The sequence below is a fragment of the Lathamus discolor genome, chromosome Z, assembly GCF_037157495.1.
Source record: "Lathamus discolor isolate bLatDis1 chromosome Z, bLatDis1.hap1, whole genome shotgun sequence".
Classification (NCBI taxonomy): domain Eukaryota; kingdom Metazoa; phylum Chordata; class Aves; order Psittaciformes; family Psittacidae; genus Lathamus; species Lathamus discolor.
The window spans coordinates 99,673,905-99,697,654 of record NC_088909.1 but is presented as its reverse complement, the minus strand read 5'-3'; the positions used below and the strand labels follow the sequence as shown (position 1 = coordinate 99,697,654).

Sequence of the window (23,750 nt, the reverse complement as noted above, 5' to 3'; positions counted from 1 at the left end):
ACTATGAACAAGCAGCAGCTACAATGTAAGAAACCAAAGGTGGGAGGCTTCTTATGAAGGTGGGAAAAGCTTCTGAGAGAGGTCTGGTGGAGACAATTGGGCAGAAAACACCATAAATTTTAAAGCACAATCTTTATATAAATTCTTATATTCACCAGTAATTCTCTTAAACACAGCGTTACTTGAGTATAAAGTTAACTGAATACATATGTATTTACTACATTAAGTCTTATAAACAAATATAGAATAGGTTAGGTTTCAAAATAAAGACTGACTTCTGTACTTGCCAACAAAGTTTATTTTCGGTGTAGATATTTTCTTTACAGGTATATTAGCAGGAGTTGAAGATGTTTTGTTGCTGGACGCAGTATTAAGTGGTGTGTTTGTTGTGGGAGTAAGAATCTTCACTGCAGAGGATGCAACAGAGGAGTTCACAGTACTGCTGCTAGTTGCTATATTTGAAGCAGAAGCAGTTGGTTTAGAAGCAGATGTAGATGTAGAAGAAGTAGCTTGTGTAACCACATTTGGTTCAGTTGAAGGAATGGGCTTGCCAAGTTTTGTGTGCAACTTCACTACCTGTAAAAATGAAGAAAAAGAATCTTAATATGAACCCCCTGGAATAACTATAAAAAGTTATGTAACACAAACATCAATGTAACTAAAAAAATCAATTAACTAAAAGTTAGTTATTGCTTCTTTACAACAAGTGATCTTGGCAATCATACAAACAAACACAAAAAAATCCCCACACATGTCAAAGCTCTGGTCATAGGTAACAAGAAAGTAGTTAACAGTTACCTCACATTGCTCTTTTCCATTAGAAATTCAGACATTTACTCCTAAAGCTGTGCAGATGAGAACAGAATGCCAATAAACTCAGAAGCCAGTGCAACTCCAGGAAACATTTTGCTCCAACTGTTTCAATGTGATTGTTTTGTTGCCTGGTTGCTTTTACTCTCCCTCCAACAGTGTAGTGCACAGAAGTATTTCATTTTCAAGTAATATTTGTAAATAAAGAGATACTTAATACAGATTCAACAACACTGCCTCCCTTGATTGCTGTATTTCAAGACTATTCATATTTAAAGAACTTCCAGGTTGCCTAGCAAAACCAAACAGATTCCCTAGGCAACGGTTTTCCTTTTAAAAAAAACACAACAAAAAAAGGCACATCTGCAGAGATAGCTAAGGAGTATGCAAGAGGTGTACTTCAGAGCTCTTTAGTATCTCATAGAAAGTGAAGAGGTACGCTTATTCTTAGAAGCAACAAGCAGAGGCCTTTCCACAACATCCTTGAAACAAAGTAATACTGCTTTTTGGTGACATCTTACCACCTGAAAAAGCAGAGTATGTAATCCATAAGAACAAACCATGCAAAATCAAAACTAAAGACCTGGTTTTGAAAATGGCAGTTAAAAAAAAAGAAAAAAGAAATCTTTCAAACATGCCTTTAAAGCAAACATGCACACAATCAGGATAAGCACACAAATGTACACATAAACTTTTTTTTGGGTTTTACCACAGAAATAAAGTCCTTTGAGATTTCATTTTTACATTGACAACCACCTAAATTAGCAGTTGTTTAGCAACTATCTATGAGGCAACGAAAGCCATATCCAAATATATAATATACTCCATATACCTATGGAGTTGTTGGACACAACCCAAAAATATAATGGCTCAACTTATTAGGGAAAGAAACACTAAGCAAGTCTATCTAAATATAACCATTGCTCTTGTGGGAAATGTGTTTTAAATCTACAGTGAGATTTATTTATTTTAATATGTACAATTAGTGATGCTACTTTGTACAGTGTTCTAAGGTGCAAAATACTCAGCTACAAAACCTGAATATTAATACTGTATTTATTACTAACTTTAATCTCTACAGAGTTATGAGGGAAATCCGTATGCTGACACTGCATTTCCTATTGTATAGCTAAATTTAAAACACAGGTCACAGTGGTTTGCAGAGCAGCCCACAGTCTTTATTCCACAAGTCCCACCTAACTGCACCCAAACAATAGGAAAACATGCTCATCAGAAGTCTTCCAATTTCCTTGTAAGATCTACTACAGGACATTGTTTTTCACTCCCAAATGCCAATTTTCTCTGCAAGAAAATACCAAGAAGTGATACATAATATTCCTGTCCCTTAGCACTGACTCAGTTTACAGTGTTTGAAAGTGCACTGAAAGCTTCACGGCACCAGACGATTAAGACAAATACCAAGAAAAGTCTTGAAAAGAATGAGGAGGCACAAACATGCAACTGCATGTCCTCATTCACCCTTTTCCCCATCTTACTCTACACCTTCTTCCTACAATTTACATACCCTAATACACCCTCTTCTCATTGATGCCCCAATACACCCTCTTGCCACTGATGATGTATGGTAGCATTTGTCCCCCTTTCTTCCAACAAGGACCTTCCAACAGTAAGCTTAAAGATTAGTTTGAAATAAAAAGCAGAACTAAATGTCTTAAACAATTACATTATAGGGGTTTTGCATATTTTCTCCGAGAAAAAATTATGTGAATAAATACACATATTACTTGTATAATAAGAACAAGAGAAATCTCTTACTTTCTGATGCTTGGCTCCACGGATATGGGCAGCATAAGCATCTGCCCCTGTACAAGACACATCACAAAGCTCACAGCGCAACTGATTCTGAGTTCCACGAGCAGAAGTGCTGCTGTTACTGGTGTTCTGGGAAGCTTTTAATGCTGCTTCTTTCTTTTTGTGTTTCTGGCCTTCCAAGTGTTCTTTATAAGTCTGTTTAAACAATACACACACAATAAGCTGTCTTCATACTGCTTATTCATCATTCATGTGAATACATGTAATACAGAACATGGCATAAAACACATGCTTTGTATAACAAATATTTCCTACACTGAGCATTTCTTCCATATGACATGCTCTAAGGCATTAGCAGGACACTTCTAAGACCAATACATTGTCTTCTCCACTGCAGGATTCCATTAGGTAATACAATATGGGCTTTTCTCCTCTGATGTCTCACTTCCTCAATCAAATACTGGTCAACAGATATTGCTGTTGAAAACCTGATATGATCAGAGAACTGCAGTTTCCTGCACTGCATTCAACTTCCTCGATTTGAATTTTTCTTAAACAAGAGCACAGTGATCAAGAGAAGTAAAAAAATCAGTTTAAAAGAAGGCAGTGCATAAATAAAGCTGTGTTGAAAACGAAATGCAGAAGTTGGTATTCGTTCATACACAACAGTTCTGGATTGCTCTCTGGCAATCTAGCGAGCAGGCAGGGTAGGAACTATTGACAAGTTTACTGAAAGACTAAGAACTGTTCAGCCAGGCACAAACATAAACACTCTGCATGAACTGGTATCTACTTCCTATGCACTTGAATAAACTTGCAGGCTTACCATTCACAAAATTAATGTAATTCCATCGTTTAAAAAAAAATATTCTCTAACAAGTTTCCTATGCTAAAAAAGCAAATCAAATTTGAAGTTTAGAATACTTCTGAAGTCCAAAGCACAGCTGAAGCTTCTCTGTAGAAGCTCAGGGGATGTATCTTTATGTCTTCTCATAGGAACTCTTTCTACAATAGCTCACATTTTCATTTAATTATTCCTTTCACAGAAGTATAGAATCAGGTCTTTAAAAGTTAACACATATTCTCAAAAGGTTCAGTTTCTTAGCGGAAGAAATTATAACTAAACTTTATAGCAAAATATTACATAATAAAGGTACCTGTGGTCCAGCACAGCTGATCTTACAAACATCACAGTAGTGGATCTGGGGTGGTTTGGGAGGTTGTTTTGGTTTCATTTGCTTATTTTGGAATGGTGCCTTTTTAGTAAAGGTGGTCCCTGTCCAAGCAGCTGTTGCAGCTGCAGCAGCAGCAGCTGCTGCTGCTTGTTTCTGTTGCTGCTGCTGTTGCTGGTAATAGGATGATGCAGCTGAATACACTGCAGCTTCGTAGCCAGAATAAGAGGTACCTCAAAGATCAAAATAAAATAATGTTACATCACTGTACACCATTTATCAATTACATAATACACTAATATTAAAACATGTTGCATAATAGAGTTGAAAGGTAGGGGACAGGACATAAATGACCTCTTGAGATCTTCTTAGGCAGTCTGAATTTTTCTTGATGTTTCAAATTACGCAAATATATAGCTAGCAGTTGCATCAGGAATGTACTTGATTCTAGGCACATCTTTTCAGACAGTTATGTTGGATACGTCAAAGCATCCCTAAAGAATACGGGAAATTTCTGGTATGTCTGGTAAGACCAAGTACACTGTAAAAAAAGGCCAACTGAAATAAGCAGTCTTCCAGAAACAGATTTGCTGTTCAAGTTTCCAAATGTCAAGGAGGAGAAACACTATGTACAGGAAGGGTAAAAAAAAAAAGAAAAGATAAAATACAGAATGGATAAGTGCTATTCCATTCTATTTCACTGATTTAAGCTGATATAGTGCAGAAAAGCTGTTTGCCTGCTAAAACCTGGTTATACAGTCCTTGATTTGTAGTACCAAAGTTGATTATATCAAGGAAACTGGGCTTCCATACCCTTAAGCCAGCTTCCCCATAAACTTTCTACACCTACTGGTTCAATTATTTTAATCCTCTGATCAGGCTCTGCCTCAAGGAAGTCTTAGGAAAAGACTTTTCTTAAAGAAAAAACAGAAAGTTTGAGACAGCTGTAAGATGCCAGCTGATTTAACATCTGCTTTAAATTTAACATCTTTTAATCTTTAACTACTTTTTGGATTTTTCATGTTTGAAGGAAAGGGTTTTTTTCAGCACTTACTCTCTTCCCATTTTGTGTCAAGACAACCCAAATTTACATTGGACTGCTCCTCCCTGTCTCTGTAACTGCTGTTTGATTCCAGTATGCTCCCTTCCAATTTCCTTGGGTAGTACTTGTGCGGCTGTGTTTCCTTATTTTTTCTATCCCCCATCTTTCCTTCGAAAACCTTACAGTAAGTCACTGTACCCCATGCACACAGCAATGCAAACACTTTGTATATTCTCACTTTGTATATACATGTAACACAATAGGCACATAAAAACATCAAACTTCTTTTACAGAAAAATATTTTGCCATTCTAGTGATATAACTGGTTCATACTTCTCAGTAGATTATGATGTAATTGAACATCAACTGATAATATCCTGAGTACTCAAAAGTAGCAACTACAAAGATCCCAACAACATAATATGCAAAATTCTTACCAGAGTAAGTAACTGCTGTTGTACTGTATGTCGCACTTTGAGTATAGGATGGAACCACTGTAGCTGCAGCTGCTACTGGCTGCACAGTAGATGATACTGGATATATAGAAAACGTAGTTGTTGCTGGACTTGGGGTAGCAGGTTTTATAGCTGTCACTTGCCGTGTTTGCTGGGCTTGGGTATACTGAGTTGCCCCTTGGCTATATCCTGCTTTCGGAGCTAATTAGGATAGAAAATAAGAATGTACAAACATTGCCATGTTTTAGCTGAATGAAATGCAAACCATATTAAGTGATACTTAACTATATGCTCGGGAATAAAAGCGTAACTGGTAGTTTTAGTTTTGGTGTTTTTGACTGGTTTTGGAGTTTTGTGTTGTGATTTGTTTGCTGTTTTTTTTTTTTTTGTTTGTTTGAGGTTTGGTTTTTTGGTGTGGGTTTTTGTGCATGTGTAGGTTTTTGTTTTGGTTTGGTTTTTTTAGTCAAAGTTATGTATGTCCCACACATGTATACCATGTATCACACAACTGTTTCATCAGTGTCACAGCTCACACTAGTAAACATCAGATATATTAATTGTGCTGCCATGTTTTAATTCAACGGTTTTACTAGGGTACACAAAACCAAAGCACACCTAAACATTTCTATTATTTCTAAAATAAATAGGATTTATGTTCTGTAGCAATCATGACAGAACTACATATAGCAATCATAAAGAACTACATACATTAAGTAACTAAAGAATTAAAAATGAGTCTTTCTAATCAAATTATCATTTGAACCCACCATGAACTATCTGTACCTATTTCTGTAAGGTTTCTAGAAACATCAACAAAAAGTTTGCCCACAAGTGCATTTTAAGTGTACTTATTAACGGTCTAAACCTGAGAGATAGTCACGGCAACATCACAATAATGTTCGAAGTCTAAGTGCAGCAAATTTTTCTACTCACTGACAGCAATTACATGACAAACCAAAAATACCCCAACATATCTGGATAATGTGAAATACTAAGAAAACTATTTTCAGCTATTAAAGTAGCACACAGACTGTGTGGAATGACAGCAGTCTGAATAATGCCACCCACCTGTCTGGTAGTACGACTCAGCTACTGAAGGCTGTGGCTGGGCAGCAGCAGCCACAGCTGCCGCAGTTGCTGTTGGCTGCTGATAGTATTGCTTGCTGTCGTAAGCTACAGCTGGTGCAGTAGACCGAACATAAGAATAGGAATCCTAAAAATTTAAAAAAAGGAAAATTAGCAGATTTCTCCTTGAAGTATATGCCTGAAGTACTAAAAGCCACTAGCAGAGTCAAAGAAACAACATATTTTCTTCTTGTCCTTTAGAGTTAAAAAAATGTGCAGATATAGTACATACAAATAAACACATTAAAGAAATAAGATTTATGTTTACTGATACTTCAAGCCTGAAAACAACCCTGATGGTCTTTTTCAGACTTAATACAGGAATTAACCTCATGCTATGAGGTCAATGGTTGCACTGAAAGAGTTGTGGTCTCTCCCACATGAAGACAGGCAGAGACACCTAGGGTTGTTCAACCTAAGAGAAGGCTCCAGGGAGACTTTAGAGCAGTCTTCCAGTACCTAAAGGGGCCTACAGGAAATACGGAGAGAAACTTTTTACAAGGGCCTGTAAGGATAAAACAAGGGTGAATGGCTTTAAACTCAAAGAGGGGAGATTTAGATTAGATATTAGGATGAAATGCTTCCCTGTGAGGATGGTGAGACACTGGCACAGGGTGCCCAAAGAAGCTGAGGCTGCCCCATCCCCAGCAGTGTTCAAGGCCAGGTTGGACGGAGCTTAGAGCAACCTGATCTAGTGGAAAGTGTCCCTGTCTCTGGCACGAGGGGTTACAACTACAGGATCTTTAAGGTCCCTTCCAACCCAAACCATTCTATGATTCTATTAAACCTCTTTCCCTACCAAATTATTTGTAATTATGAGTATACATACTACTGGAAAGCCTCTTATGTTACAATTCATTGCCACATGTAGCAAACCATAAAAGCTGTATGAAAGAATTGAGAACATGCAGCAATAGTATAATCCTCTTAAGCAAACGAAAATCAGAATTAGAATCCAGGTAATGCCTTAAGTTTAGGACTAGAAAGCTAAAATTATTACAAGAGACATACTGTTTTAACGTCCAAGATGAACACAAACGGTTCCCTTTTGCAGAAGCCTGTAGCCACAAGAGGTTAGCCAGTGATCTCACAAAAGGTACCCAAACCCTACCAAAAGTGTAGTTCCTCTTCCAGGGCAATCTTTTATTCTTGTATGTTTGGTACTAGAACTCATGAGGCATGCACAAGTCTGACAAGAGAATTACTTCTACCTGTGCTAAAAATTTTTATTGGACCAGTTTTTGCATGTACATTAGTTCCATGACATGGTTTACTGCACGCCACTTGAACATTTAAAATAGCTGAAACAAGACTATTGTTCCAGCTATATCGTTTTCTGTAAGTGGTGGAAAGCTACTCTTTTCAGCAGTAGTTTCAGAAAATCACTTGGAGGTAAACATCAATTCATTGCTGATTGTGCGAATGTCTAAATCTTAGCTCCTGGACTACTATTGCTGATACTCCTTTATACGGGTCATATGAGATCGCACTCATTTCACCTTCTATCAGCTTTTGCTACAAAGTAATTTGAGTCATACTTAAACCGTGATTTGCAGAGTAAAAACCCCAGAAACATCATCCCATCATTACTTATATCATCATTACTTATCCAAACAGGCCTCCTCCTTTTAATATATCATTTAAAAATTATACAACAGAAGTAACTCTTTTGGAACCCACCTGGTAATTCTGCGTAGTGACAGGAGGTGGTGGTGGTGGTGCTTCTTGTTGCCTCTGTGTGTAACCGTAATCTGTAGCTGTGTGTGCCGTAGGATAGCCCCCATATGCAGCAGCTGTTGCAGCAGCTGCAACAGCTACAGGAGCAGGCCTGGCCACTGCAACTGTGGCTGCTGCTGGAGCATAGGCTGCAGTAACGGTGTGTGCCGCGACTGGTGCCTGGTGAACAGTGTAGCTAGCAACTGTAGTTGGATGGGAGTAGGCTACACCCGAAGCTGGCTGCTGGCTATATGGGAAAAAGACAGCAAGTAAATAATTAGATTAATCCAGCACACAAAACTGATGCCTACACATTTCAAAATCCAAGATTTTATTAATAGTTGTCTGTTCTAAAAACAGACCTGAAGTAGCTAGTATGCATACACTTGAATGGCTGTTACTACCTCTCTTCCACCCCCACTAAAAAGGCTCTTACCATTTGAAGTTTCTGTGGATGCACATTATGTCATGTAGGTGATGACTTTCTTAGCAACGGGAGGGCGTTTGTTTTTTGGGTTTTTTTTTTCCCAAGTGGTGGAATACAAGTCTTTAATTCAAAGTAATACAAAAGCCTTAAACTGATATCTTTTCGTAAGTGACAAGTTTTTAGATGTAATTCTTCAATAAAACTGACCTGCCTGTCAAATTACGAAAAACACTACTTTTCTGTAAGAGATCATTACTGCCCTGCACTTGCATGTTTTTCAATAAAGCATATTAAAGTAATAAGATTTTAAAGCCTCCAAGAAAATTAGCACAGAACTCTTACAATTAAGGCAAAGACACTTTAAATACACACTTAGGACAGGGAACTTCTCCCACAAAACTTTAGCATTGTAACAGCTGGCCCCGGTTCCTCAGACAGAAATCCACTGTCTCACAATACATTGCACCAAGAGAACAGACAATGAGATGGAGCAAGAGGACTGCTATCAGAGCTCTGGCAACCTTCCAGGCACATGCTGAGACTAATCTGCCTCTCTAAAATTTGCAGGTAGGACATTAACATTTGGCTATTTACTAGGAATGAGTAACTATTAACAGTGGAAATAAAAAATTCTGGCCTCAAAGGTTTAGTTATTTGAACAGAAACTAGTATTATTGTCCAATATTGAGGTGTCTTATGATTAGAAGCTTAGAATAGTTATTTTCATTTTTAAACAAGCGAAATAGGCAAAATACCACTATCTGGAACAACAATGTAAAAGTGGCAACTGAGTGATTATTCTGAATTTTGTAGTACACTTCCTGCACTGCTCTTCAGTAATACTTAAGAACCTCTATGGGCTTTCACATCTCCACAGCACTATTAAAACAAGATAATTAAAAACCAGCTCCATCACTATCAAAGAGGGAGTATCCCCTGTTTTTCAGAAGAAAATAGAAGAATGAAATCTAACTTGAAGAAAACATACTCAGTGGCACAATGGAGCTGCGGTATGGTGCCATGGTAAGTCAGAACCACGCAGCCGTTCGCTCACTTTTTCCCTCATTTCCTTTCCCCCACTCTGGGCAGGATGGGGAGGAGAATCAAAAGAATGAAAGCCCCACTGGTTGAGCGAAAAACAGTTCAATAACTAAAGCATAATATAAAACTACTGCTACTACTACGAAGAGAGCCCATACCCTTCCGGGTAACCCCCAGTTACCTCCCTGGGCATGATGTGCTGTGGTATGAAATGCCCCACCCAGCGCCCACCCAGCTTCTTGTGACCCTCCTCACTGGTAGAGATGAGACTCAAGCATAAAGTCCTTGAGCAGGGTAAGTGCTATTGAGCAATAACTAAAACATTGGTGTGTTATCAGCATTACTCCCAGATTAAAACCAAAACACAGCACTGCACCAGCTCCTTGGAAGAACAATAACTCCATTCCAGAAGAAACCAGGACATGGCAGAATAGCAAAAAATACAGTTTTGCAGTTTTTCTTTCAGGCATATGAAGATTGAAACAAGCATGACCTAACTCTACAAAAACTGAAAGAAGCACTAATCTGCTGCTTCTTCAGACTCTAGCCTAGGAAGAGGCACTACTGAGTAACTGGTCAGACGAAGTTACAGTTGTGTTAATCTAACATGGGCAAAGTAAAAACAAAATAGTAACAATCAAAATCAAAGAAGAACAAGATAGGTTTTTTGCTCCTAAACATACTTTACAATAAACAGCATAAAATGGTGAAAAGAAATATCACGCTACATGAAGTGGTACTTTAGAAGTGACTTCTGTTTTTCTAAAGCCTGTCACTCACTACAGGCATCAAATTTTGATGAAAACTGAGTATATCTTTTTAGAACTTTAATGAAAATTATTTCCTGCTGTCGTGGTTTAAACCCAACCACAAAGCTCGTTCTTTCACTCCCCCTACTTCTTGCCCACCCCCTGCTCCTGGAGGGACGGAGAGGAGAATCAAAAAGAATGCAACTCCCACAGGTTGAGATAAGAACAGTTTAGTAACTAAGGTATAACAGAAATCACTGCTGCTACCACCAGTAATAATAATGATAGAGGAAATAACAAGAGGAAAGAATATAATACCTCAACAGCAGCCGACCGATAACTCACCCCACTCCCCCCAGCCGAGCACCGACTGATACCTCCTCCAACCCTGCAGTCCCCAGCTCTTCCGGGTAACTCCCCGTTACATCCTGGGCATGACATGCTGTGGTATGGAATACCTCTTTGGTCAATTTGGGTCAGGTGTCCTGTCTCTGCTTCCTCCCGGCCTCCCCTCCTCCCTGGCAGAGCATGAGGCTCAGAAAGTCCTTGGCCAGACCAAACATTTGAGCAGCAACTGAAAACATTGGCGTTATCAACATTCTTCCCAGGCCAAAAAATCAAAACACAGCACTACACTAGCTACTACGAAGGAGAAAAATGACTGCTACTGCTGAACCCAGGACACCTGCTACTACAATTTTGTAAACAGAACATTGTAATGCAATTCACTAAGAATCCAGAGAGCCTTGACAGCATGCAAATGTGCAATCCCTTCTTGAATTCTATTAAATTTCAGCAACTCCTAGTAATGTAGCATATGGTTTAACTAAGCAAGGCCTAAAAAAGACAGTTCTTTATAACAGTTTTGAGTTTTCCTTCCTTGTTTTTAAGAACATCCTTGTGTCACTCCATTACAAACAAAAAATACCATTTACTACCAGACAGCTAAACCATATACCACTAATAATTCACCACAATGATGAACGTCCTCATGGTTTTCAAATACTGTTAATGCTTTGTTAATCTTCATATTTAATATGACAAATCTGATTTAAATCCAATCAAATTTTGCAATCCTTTCCTTACTGTACATTATAACATACGTTCTGTCTCATGTATGAGACATATATATGCTCTGTACCTAGTTCCCTTTACTCAGTTACACACAATAGACAGTTCATTGTCTATACTGCTTTCTTCATTATCAAGACATTGATTTTATCCAAATATAAGACAATAGCCATGCTCACAATGGTAACATGCAAGACACAAAGAACTGAGCTTGAGATGTTTTGTCCAAAAAAGTACCAACCACCAAGATTTCCCCTGTAAAAATCACAGAATCAAAGAATAGCTGTGGTTGGAAGGAACCTCTCGAGGTTGTCCTGGGGTCCAGTACCACTCACGCAGGGTCATCTACCTGGCAGCAGCCAGTCACCCAGGACCGTGTCCAGGCAGCTTCTCAGTATCTCCATAGACGGAGATTCCACAACTTCCCCAGGCAACCTGTGCTAGGGCTCAATCATCATCATAGTAAAAAAGTGTTTTGGAGGAAATGTCCTGTATGTCAACCTATTGCCTCTGGTCCTGTCACTAGGCACCACTGAAAAGAGCCTGGCTCTGTCCTCTTTGCATCCCTTCTTCACACATTTCTAAAAATGATCTAAAGATCCTGCCTCAACCTGCTCTTCTGTAGCCTGGACAGTCCCAGCTCTCCCAGCCTTTCCTCAGAACAGATGCTGCAGTCCCTTCACCATCTTTGTGGGCCCTTTGTTGGACTTTCTCCAGTATGTCCATGTCTCTCCTGTACTGGGAGCCCAGAACTGGACACAGGGCTCCACGAGTGGCCTCACCAGGGCTGAGTTAGTGGGGAAGGATCACCTCCTTCCAGCCGCTGGCAATACCATGCCTACTGCAGCCCAGGATGACATTCACCTTCTTTGCTGCAAGGACATGTTACTGGCCAACATTCAAGATCCCCAGGGTGTTTCCAGCCAAGCTGCTTTCCAGCGGGGTGGCCCCCACCATAAAGTGGTGCAGGGGATTGTTCTTCCCTGGGTACAGAACTTTGCACTTCCCCTTGTTGAACTTCATGAGGTTCCTGTCAGCTCATTGCTCCAGACCATCAAGATCTCTGTTTTCTGGATGACAGTGCAGTCATCTGGTATATGGGCCAGTCGTCCCAGATTTGTGTCATGGGCAAACTTGCAGAGAATACACACTGCCCCATCACCCAGACCATTAATGAAGATGTTGAACAGAAAAAAATGCTGAAATTTGCAAGTTCTCTACAAAAGTAAAGAAACTTCACTAGTATAAAAAATTATACTCAATTCTTAAAATTGAGTAGCCTTGAGCTGCTATTTCACCTTTCTAGTGCCAATAACGCAACCATACTTTAACCCATCATTACTGCATTTATTAGCAGACAAAATTTTACACATAATTTAATACCCCAAAGTTAAGGCCTACAACCTTCAATACATTTTGGGGCTACAACTATACAAAGGATGCCGCTATGACATTACAGAAGTTCCCCCAAGTGCCGAGTTCTTAAGCCATGAACCTGCTGCAAATTTCAGCCAGTTGGCTGACTTACCTCCTAAAAATGACAAAGGCTCCTCTAATTAGTGAAGCACCTTTCCTCCCTGGTTACCTGTTCTCTGTAACCATGTTCTCTGACTCCCCATCATTAGTCAACTGCAATACTGGCACACAGCCCAGAGTTTGTTAACAGATCGAGAGCCCCTTACTGCCTTTCTGATGTTGGCATAGCTCCTTTGAGAGTGGGACCTTACTGACTGGAAAGTAAGTCTATCAAAATCTTTTTATAAACAGTAGTAGCTTACTGGAGGCTTCCTGTGTACATTAAGTAAGCTAGAACAACACACTGAGTACAGCACTTAAGACTAACATTGGCTGAACAAAAGAGACTTTGTATCATGCAGCTCTACTGTACTCAGTGAACTCTCTTAATAGAAACACATATCTATTAAGAAGTGACATAACTCAAGATAGCATGGGCATAATATTCATGGTGAAAAAAATAGCACTGGTGTTTTTATACAATGATATAGGTACCTTCATTCTATGAGAAAACTGTAAGTACTTTCATTCCCCATGCATTTTCGAATGGGGTGCATATAACACAGTCCTGTAAGATGAAGAAATGTTTTTGTTAACATAAGTTTAAGTCTAGTAGCACACTTCAGAAGAAGTGTTGAGTCCTGCTCCATATTGTCTTTATTTTTCTGCTGTCCACCAGTACAAGTCTGAATATGTTTAGTGATACTTCAAGCTTGGGCAAGTAGGCTTGTGTGAATTACACCCCTAGTGCCTCTGAAAGACTGAACACTTTTGAAACCAGTATCTAGTTGTAAGAAGATGTAAGTGGGGCAATGAAACTGAAGCTAATCAGAAGTACTATCAAACATGAAAAGAAAGACTCCATCCCCAAACAATTCTCAATAGCCAGCTTGTCCATCCACAGCATTTCACCTTCCTTTGCTGTTCTGCACCAGCCTTGAATATCCCGTAACATCATGCACTGCACTTGAATTGCAAACCAGCTGTAACTGTGGAAAGTTCACTTTCCTGAGGCTGCCTAGAAGATTGCATCTTAACCTAAACTCATGTCTGCTCTGGACATGAACTGCTAGAACTGTCTTTATCTGAGAAGGCTTGCCACATTTAGTAATATTCACGCTACCTGAAGGCGATTCAAAGTTAACAAATCATTCCTAACTACCCAAGAATCTCCCATCTGTCTGTGTCCTGCCTTATTAGAGCAGGAACACAGTATGGCTATCACATAGATGAAACTCAGACACTTAAAAAGAGTCTTCATATTCTTCACAGAAACCAAAATCTTAACACAACATTAATTAAATGAGATTACCACATTTGCACACTTCTCTATCCAAACATTTCTCAATGCCCCTATCTGTTCACCAGCATACCCACATTTCAATCAGTCGGCTTTAGAATAAAAACAAAACTATGCCTCTCTCCACAACTGATTCAAGAACACTAATATTTTTTACATATGAAAGACCAGCCAACATCGTCTGCTTCAAACTGAACAGACACACAGTGGTTCAGGCGACATACAGAGCATGCACATACACAGAGAAAACAGGACTATTATTACCAAATTCCACATTTATTTCAGGCTCTAAATAGATGGATTAACACAGCTTCTTGAATGAGTAAGAGATGATTTACATTGTATGCAAGTTTATAACCTAAGGCCCTAAAACCACCCCTAGCAGGAAGCACATATTGCAAAGGTACTGCAATATTCAGAGAAATTTCCTGTACTGCTATTTGCATTATTTAATGCTTCTCTCATTAAGTCATCATGTTATTATCGGGCAGTGCACACAAAGAATTCTGAATGACTGGGGCAGCAGGAAATTTTATGTGGTGACAACACTGAAAGGAACAAGAATGCTTCTAATCCATTACTTACAGGCTTAAAGAACACTTAGCTCTTCTGCTGCATTTGATTAACTATGACACAAGTTAAGACTCTAAATGTGTTTTACAAAAAATAGTATTTTGAACTAATAAAGACAGATATCTAATCCCCTTTTTATCTAGTCAATTCAAGGAACTATACTGCTTAACACTATTACAACAGTGAGTATGTCTATCAACTCCTGCACACACTACTCATAATTTTCACAAATCCAAGATTTAACACCTGAGCAGCTACCAATCTGGCCTTTCTAATGGCCTCCAATATTAGTATTTGATGTTAAGACTACATTCCTTGGACAAATTTTAATTTATCCTTCATATGAAGGAAAATATTTAAATGATCCACCATGGCCACACATAATCACAGTAAGACACAGTGATTTCTATGCCAATAATAGCTTCACCTTTTCAGTTAATTTAAAGAAGCTATTTCTTTGAACCCAATAGCCGCAATACATTGCCCCTTTACTATTATTAAAGCAAATTATAATATTGTCATTTTGAGAAACTGAATTCCAGCAGGGTTTATAATGGGCTCCAACAAGTTTAGAATTAAATTCAGAAAACCTTTAGAACAAGCACTTTTCAAGTATCACTTAATATAGCAGATTTTCTTCTTTGAGTCCTCTGAGTAGGAAAATCATGACTGTGGGAACAGTGATTTCCCATGTGTAGACACTGAAATTCTAAGGGACCAGCTGTCCCAAATGAATGTTCCCAAGTCCACAGGGCGTGACAGGATTCAACCCAGAGCACTGATGGAACTAGTAGATGATATGACAGGATCCCTCTCAACCCTCTACCAAAGATCTTGGGAGTCTGGGTAGGTCCCTGCTGACTGGAAGCTAGTCATTGTTACTCCAATTTACAAGAAGGGTGTGAAGGAAGACCCAGGAAGCTACAGACCTACTATTATCAGCTCAGTTCCTTGAAAAATTATGGAGAAATTCATACTGGGTGCTGTTGAAAGACATTTAAAGAACAAGACAATCACTTGGCACAGTGATAGTTAACAAAAGGAAAGCAAGTCCTGTTTAACTAATTAGATACCTACTTACGATAAAGTCACCTGCCTAGTGGATGAAGTGAATGTATCCCCGAGGAGGACTTGGGGGTACTGGTTCAACAAAGCAAAGTGCTGGGTCCCGCACTTGGGTCACAACCATGCAATGCTCCAGTCTGGCGGAAGAGTGGCTGGAAAGCTCCTTGGCAGAAAAGGACTTGGGCGTACTGACTGACGGAGGTGAACATGAGCCAGCTGGTGCCCAAGCAGCCAAGAAGGTCAACAGCATCCTGACCTATATCAGCAATAGTGTGGCAGCAGCACCAGGACAGTGACCATCTCCCTGCACTGGTGAGGCTGCAGCTCAAATCCTGTGTTCAGTTCTGGGCCCCTCACTACAAGAGAGACATTGAAGTGCTGGAGCAGGGCCAAAAAAGTGCAATGGAGCTGGTGAAGGGCCTGGAACGCAAGTGTGATGAGGAGCAGCTGAGGGAACTGGGGTTGTATAGTCTGGAGAAGGTTCAGGGGGGACCTTACTGCTCTCTACAACTGTCTGAAAGTTGTAGGAGGCTGTAGTAAGGTGGGGGTTGGTCTCTTCTCCCAAGTAGCAAGTGACAGGGCAAGAGGTAACAGACTTAAGCTGCACTGGGGGAGGGTTAGACTGGGTATTAGGGAAAATTCCTTCACAAAGGGGGTGCTCAAGCACTGGAACAGGCTGCACAGGGCAGTGGTGGAATCGCCATCTCTGGAAGTGTTCAAAAAGCGTGTACATGAAGCAGTGCTATGGTTTAGTAGTAGACTTGGCAGTCCTTGGATAACTGTTGCACTTGATGATCTTAAAGGTCTTTTCGAACCTAGATGATTGGATGAATTTAAGATTTTACGTGAGCAGGCAACATGCGCTTGCAGCCCAGAAGGCCAACTGCATCTTCAGCTGCACCAAAGCAGCATGGCCAGCAGGTCATGGGAGGCCATTCTGCCCCTCTGCTCTGGTGAGACCCCACCTGTGTCAAGCTCTGGCATCCTCAATACATGGACATGAAAGGAAAGACATGAACCTGCTGGGAGAGGGTACAGAGAAGGGCGACAGAAATGATAGGAGGGCTGGAGCACCTCTCTTATCAGGACAGACTGAGAGAGCTGGGCTTATTCAGCCTGGAGAATACTCTGGAGAGACCTTATTGTGGCCTTTCAGTTCTTACAAGGGGCCTGTATAAAGACAGGGAGGCCTGTTGTCATGAGAGGTGATGGTTTTAAACTAAACGAGATGAGATTCAGGCCAGATGTGATGAAAAAATGTTATAATGAGGGTGGTAAAATCCCGGCACAGGTTGCCCAGAGATGTGGTAGATGTGCCCTCCCTGGAGACATTCAGCGTCAGGCTGGATGTGGTTCTGGGAACCTTATCTAGTTGAAGATACTCCTGCTAATTGCAGGGGAGGGTGGACTAGATGAGCTTTGAAGGTCCCCCCCCAGCCCAAACTATTCTATGATTCTACTATGTAGTTATTTTGGATTTTGTTAAGGCTTTTCATACTGTCCCTCGCAGCACCCTTCTGGAAAAGTTGTCCAGCTGTGGCCTGGGCCCGTTCATGGTACACTCAGTGAAGAAATGTCTGGACGGCAGGTCTCAAAAGGGCTCTAGTGAACACGGATATATGAGGCTAGTGACCATTGCTTCTCAGGCTTCAGTTCTAGGGACAGTTCAGTTCAATCATGTACCAATGATCTGCATGCATGAGTCAAATGCACCATTAACAAACCTGATGAAGATGCTAGAACATTTGTGTCCTTTTTCTGCACAAGACCACCAAAATTATAATGGACTTCAAAGAAGATGCATTGGAAACAATGCATTTGGGAATGAAAATGCTTGATGACATTCTTGATACCACAGAAACACAGTAGCCCAGTATGAGAAATAAGGGGAAAGTCATGTACACGTTGTTGTGTTCAATACATTTATCACCAATCTGTATGCATGAGTTGAATGCACCATTAGCAAGTTTGCTGAAGATACCAAATGGGGAGGTGCTGTTGACTCTCTTGAGGGACAAGATGCCTTGCAGAGGGATCTAGACAGATTGGAACAAGGGGAAATCATTAATGGGATGAAATTTAACAAGTCCAAATGCTGGATTTTGCACCTAGGATGGAATAATGCTGGGCATAAGGACAGATTAGGAGAAGAGTGTCTGGAAAGCAGCCCTGCAGAAAGGGATCCGGGGGTGCTGGTCAGCAGCATGCTCCCTGTGAGTCAGCAGCGTGCACCAAGAGAGCAAACCCCATCCTGGGGTACATCCGACACAGCATCACCAGCCAGTCAGCAGGGGTGATTCTCCCACTGTATTCAGAACTGATGCAGCCTCACCTGGAGCACTGTGGGCAGTGCTAGGACCCACCATTAAAAGGGATGTGGAGGTCCTTGAATGTGTCCAGAGGAGGCAACAGAGCTGGTGACAGGGCTGGAAGAAAATGTCCTGTGAGGAGTGGCTGAGGGCTCTGGGCTTGTCTAGTTTGGAGAGAAGGAGGCGGAGGGATAACCTCCTTGATCTCCTACAGCTTCCTTAGGAGGGGAAGAGAAAGGCCCTGAGCTCTGCTCCCTTGTACCCAATGACAGGACACATGGGTATGGTCCAAAGCTGCACCAGGAGAGGTTCCGACTGGACATCAGGAAGCATTTTCTCACCAAGAGGGTGGTCAAACACCAGAACAGGTTTCCTGGAGAGGTGGTTGATGCCCCAAGCCTGTCAGTGTTTAAGTGGCATTTGGACAATGCTGTTAGCAACAGGCTTTAACTTTTGGTCAGCCCTGAAGTGGTCAGGCAGTTGGACTAGGTGACTGTTGTAGATCCCTTCCAATTAGAATAGTTTATTTTATTCTTTGAAAATGATCAGAAACTATTTAGATTCTCTTCTTTCTGATGTGGCATGGATGTTTAACTTTTCCTGCATGTCTCCAGCTAAAGATTCGACCGTTTCATACCTTGAGATACTCCTAGAAAGATATATTTCCTAAAAAGAATGGCACAGATATTTTTGCACTTAAAGTGGTGAAATCAATAGGTTTCAGTTTACAACTACTAAGGACCACTGACTGAGAATCCTTTAAAGTTGCAGCCTGAAGTTCTCCCAACGCATCAGAATTTTTTCCAGCCATTTTTGTCAAGAGAGAATGTCAAAAAATCTGACCAATAATGGGTTTATTATGAATATTTCTGCTACTTACTGTAAAAGCTATAGCATTAGGATATCTATATGGAAAATACCAAAGAACTAAGGTCTTCAATTGCAAGTATCTGATGTGCCCTCCTAAAAAACTTGCTATTGAGCAACATTTTGTTTTTAGTCCATGGATTAGTACTGTGACCAGAATGATTTTTTAGTTTTTTTTTTTTAGATTTATGAGGTTCACCTATGTTTAAACTATGCAGATAAACATCCATTTGTCCATCTATTATCTTGGTTCCTTAGAATGTAGGATTTTTATAATTCAATAAACTGTTACTTCAAATACCAGTAACAATCTTAGAGGACTTGTTGCAATATTAAATCTTCTGCTACCCACCCTTGCAACCACCATCTCCTTCTCAAATATATTCAAGTGGAATACACATTTTGTTGCATTCTGTAAACAACTTGCTAAGGACCTGACAAGTCTGCCTTCCTGACGGCAAGCTCACTTTTCACTATTTTAAGAGACTCCTCTGTTTCTGCTCAAAATATTGTATTAATTCTTGTGAAAAAGACTGCTTCAACACTGTTTTCAGATGTGATAAATGTACAAAACACTTACAGAATACAGTCTTCTTCCAATAGTAAATGAAATAGCATCTTGCACTTGTGATAACAAAGGAAAAAGCTTCTTTTGACCAGTTTTCCATTATCTCAAGAACACATTTAGGATTAACTCTGAAAACAAGCTTTGAACTTGAATGCTATTCCAATTACTGTATGGTTTTATATTGCAATTTAAAAGGAAATGTCAAACAAGCTTTTCAGGTTCACAAGTCTAGAGACCACCTCAGCTCTACAATAAAGTCAATACTTTTAAAAATTCATCCCCACTTATTCATGTAAAGTTAATTTACTTTAACAAAAAGAAAAAAAAATCCTATTTAGAAACTCCTTCATAGCCCATGGCAACTCGGTTTGAAATTTTACTGTAACTGTCACGTAAAAAATAAACATACTGTTAGCACAAAACTTTAAAAGAACTAGAAGACAAACTAACTTTAAATCTCCCCTTTAACTATTAAACACTGGAGTAAATTAATGTACTTTATGTCCATTTCCATGAAAAAAAAATAAAGAATAGATTGGGAGACATTCCAAGACCTCCATAAAACTGTATATTCCTGAACCTATGTCAAGTATTTTTGTTTCCTAGTTAAGAGTAGCACACATCTGCCTTTGTTTGTCAATAACCCCTTATATATATTTAATCCCTCATATTAACTCTATTTGTCTTTTTTTTTTTCTCCATTAACCAGGACTTACACAATAAGGAAGATCTGTCTTTGTATATTACAGATTTATTAAAAAAGTAACACAGATTCAAGTGTAGAATTTAAGTGCCTGTTCAAACACATGCCAAAAATGTGAGAAAGCTCCTGACTATCTGGTATTTGCCAGCTAAAGTAATCTCATGTCTGAAAACATGAGATGATAGACGCTACCAATTATTTTAATGCCCTGATACACAATTCTGACTCACAAAACCTACAAAGATACAAAGGCTCATGGCAGTGTGACTATAAAAGTTGTACAGTTTCAGGTCCCTAAGCTTCCCTAAGAACACCTGCTCCTGGCCTTAGATATCACACGAGGAACTCTTTTTAAAAGGTGCCTGGCCCTGAGAGTACATTTTCTACTTTCTTAAAGATATTAATTATAACATTGATTCAATGTAATGAAGTCCCCCGTATTTTGCAGCGCTTCAGCTCTTCCCTTAACCATCTAGTCCCCCATAGTTGGGTTCTAACCTATGTTAAATAGGATTCTGTCATCCCACAGACCGAAATGGGAGCAAACACACGGGCAGCAAGCCCCATCTTCAGTGAAGCAGAAGGAGGAGGGCCCGGAGGCGGCTGCCGGTAACGTGCTGGTGACGTTGCCTGCAAGTGGCCATTTTAATTTAAGGGCCTCGGGACCTGATGCTGCCGCCTATTCTCCTCCTCCTCCGTGATCAGCTCCACCTCCCCACCCTCACACCATGGGGACCCAGCGCTACCGGGAGAATAAGAAAACACACCCGCGGGCGGGGCACACAAGCAGAAGGGTCCCAGGCATAACCACCCACCCCCCCACCCCCCCCCCCCGGAGGAGCAGGGCGCAGAGGAGGCCCATGCACGGAGCGAGAGATCGCAGCAGCCTCGAGCCCTCCGCCCCGAGGGGGCGGGGAGATCCCGCGGGAGACGCGGGCCCAGCGGCGAGAAAGACGGCGGGGGCTGCGGGCCCGAGCAGGGGGAGGGACGGGGTGGGGCAGGGAGGGGTCGCGGTGGTTACCTATACTGGGCAGCAGCCCCGCTATGGGTGAATCCAAAGTAGTTGCCGGTGGCCATTTTGGCATCTTCTCCCAGCCGGCTGGGCACTGTGGCGGCGACAACCGACAGACGGCAGCGGCAGCGGCGGTCGGGGCCATGACAGGAGGCCCGGCAGAAGGAGAGGGGAAGAGAAGGAGGGAAAGGGTGGGGGAACGGTAGAGGAGGCAGGAGACAGACAGACAGACAGACAGACAAGGGACAGGAAAAGCGCGTGAGCACCAGGTCAGACACAGCGCCTCAGGACACCCGCCCCGCGCGCGCGGGCCGCAGTCCCCTCCCCCTCCGCGCGCACGGACACAAGACCCCGAGCGCCGTTACTTACCATAGGTGAACGAAACTACCGGGCATATGGGAATCATGAGTCCGGCCTTGGCAGCGGCGGCGGCGGCTGAACTCTCCAACTCTCACCACCACCACCACCACCTCCTCCTCCTCTCCCCCCCCCTCCTCCTCCTCCTCCTCCTCCTCCCTCCACCGCCGCCTCCTCTTCAGGGCCTCGCTCGCTCGCTGCCTTCCCCCCCACCCACCCACCTACAGCGACAACGGCAGAGTGCGGCCGGGCCGACGCCGTGCGCACGCGCGGGATGAGCGGGCGCTACTGGGAGCTGTAGTCCAGCCCGCGGCCGCGCTAGCACCCCTTGCCTGCACAACACTACGGGGCGTGCGGCGGCCGGGCCCTGAGACGCTGCGGGACCTCCCCGCGGGCATGCGCGGGATGTGCAAAGGCTCATAGGAGATGTAGTCCCGGGGCCTACGCTCGGTTGCTTTCAGGCCATTGTTGCCGACGCCGCCAGTCCGCACGATCTCGGCCTTACTCCGTCAGCCGCGGCCTGCGGGCTGATAATGGCCAAGGGAGGGTGGGTTTCTCATTCTTGCCCACGAACGCACAGCGCAGGCAGTAGGTAGCTTTAATAACAGAGGTACTGGTGAAGCAGGTCACTGCCGCCCCTGCTGTGTCCCCACGCGTGGACTGCATGTGCTAGTGTCCACCGGCTACCCCACACAAGCACATGGTCTGCCCGAGCATGGCACACAGTAAGTAGGTAGTGAGCACGCCTGCAAGGCCGCATAGCTAGGAGGCAGCATATGCACTTAGTACATGTGTGCAGAGTTCACAGCAAGACCCTGGAGAAGGGTAACAACAATGATCAGAGAGATGGAGCGCCTCTCCTGTGATGAAAGGCTGAGGGAATAGGGGTTCCACCTAGAGAAAACTGCGGAGACCTTATTGTGGCCATCCAGCTCTTAAAAGGGGGCCTATAAGAAAGATGTGGCTTTTGTGCAGGGCTTTTGTGATAGGAGAGAGGGTGATGGTTTTAAACTAGAAGAGGGGAGATTCAGGCTGGATGCGAGGAAGGAATTCTTTACAAAGAGGGTGTAAAACACTGGCACAGGTTGCCCAGAGAGGTGTTGGATACCCCATCCCTGGAGACATTCAATGCCAGGATGGATGTGATTCTGGGCAACCTGATCTACTTGAAGATGTCTCTGCTCTTTGCATGGGGCTTGAACGAGATGACCTTTAAAGGCCCCTTATAACTCAAACTACTTTATGATTCCATCATTTGTCTACAGTTTAGATTCACCTGGGCCCCCAGCTGCACCATACAACTGCATTACCACACATGAATAGCATCACTGTCATCCAACTAAAGCCTCCTGCACATCGTTTGACCTGTCCCCAAGCACCACAGCTGACGTGTCCACAAATTAGTTCTGCCATAGTACTTACATGCTTATTGCACACGAGGTAAAGCCTCACCCACACGGGGCCCATCAATCTGAAGTTCCTAGGCAGCCACATTCCATCACATTGTTCCTGAAAACCGCTGGGCAGCAGCCAGTGCAGTAACCGCCCCTGGACAGTGGTTGAATGTGCATTTGTGCCACCTTCAGGCAACCCTTTCCTCCGAGCAGCAGATTCTTCTCAAGCCTCTGAACAAAGCAAAACTTAAATCCCTAAATACTTGCGTCATTTTGTGTACTTTGTGCTTTGATGTGCATTTTTCATAAACTAACAAGGACTTACAAAAGACTTCTGGATTAATAAGTGACCATTTTAGAATGCAAGCCACACTTACAAAATCACCCCTGCTTGGGACCTTCCACAGTCCTCACAAAAACAGGGGTTTCCTTTATCCCATGGTATGTGCGGGCATCTTAGGCCATAAGACTTCAACAAAGAGATTAGTGTTCATAAAACAAATGAGGAAAGTAATTTCTCATCTAAAGCTTACATTGTTGCAGTTGCATATGAAATGTACCTACTGAAGATGCCAAACATCTTTGCCAATTCACTGAACATAATTTGTTGGTCATTATTACTAGTCTAGCATAGGAACTAAACAGTACTGTACCTTTTGTTCATTTTTATCCTAATCAAGCACAGCATGAAAAGGAACCTGCATGG

The 23,750-nt window shown here is 41.9% G+C and overlaps 1 protein-coding gene across 2 annotated transcripts in view; it reads right to left on the bottom strand.

Moving 5' to 3' along the window:
- Positions 1 to 21,756, bottom strand: part of ZFR (zinc finger RNA binding protein) — a 43,444-nt gene extending 21,688 nt beyond the window's left edge. Inside the window, exons 1-8 of one of the 2 annotated variants that reach the window (XM_065661910.1) lie at positions 21,663 to 21,756; positions 21,303 to 21,387; positions 8,058 to 8,340; positions 6,321 to 6,465; positions 5,235 to 5,453; positions 3,741 to 3,988; positions 2,587 to 2,778; positions 276 to 576 (exon numbers count right to left, since the gene is read on the bottom strand). In XM_065661910.1, the coding sequence (XP_065517982.1) occupies positions 276 to 576; positions 2,587 to 2,778; positions 3,741 to 3,988; positions 5,235 to 5,453; positions 6,321 to 6,465; positions 8,058 to 8,340; positions 21,303 to 21,387; positions 21,663 to 21,699 (1,510 nt within the window). In that variant the 5' untranslated portion in view covers positions 21,700 to 21,756. The remainder of the gene's footprint in view (positions 1 to 275; positions 577 to 2,586; positions 2,779 to 3,740; positions 3,989 to 5,234; positions 5,454 to 6,320; positions 6,466 to 8,057; positions 8,341 to 21,302; positions 21,388 to 21,662) is intronic. The other variant, XM_065661911.1, reaches the window with a different exon arrangement.
- Positions 21,757 to 23,750: the final 1,994 nt, after the last annotated feature.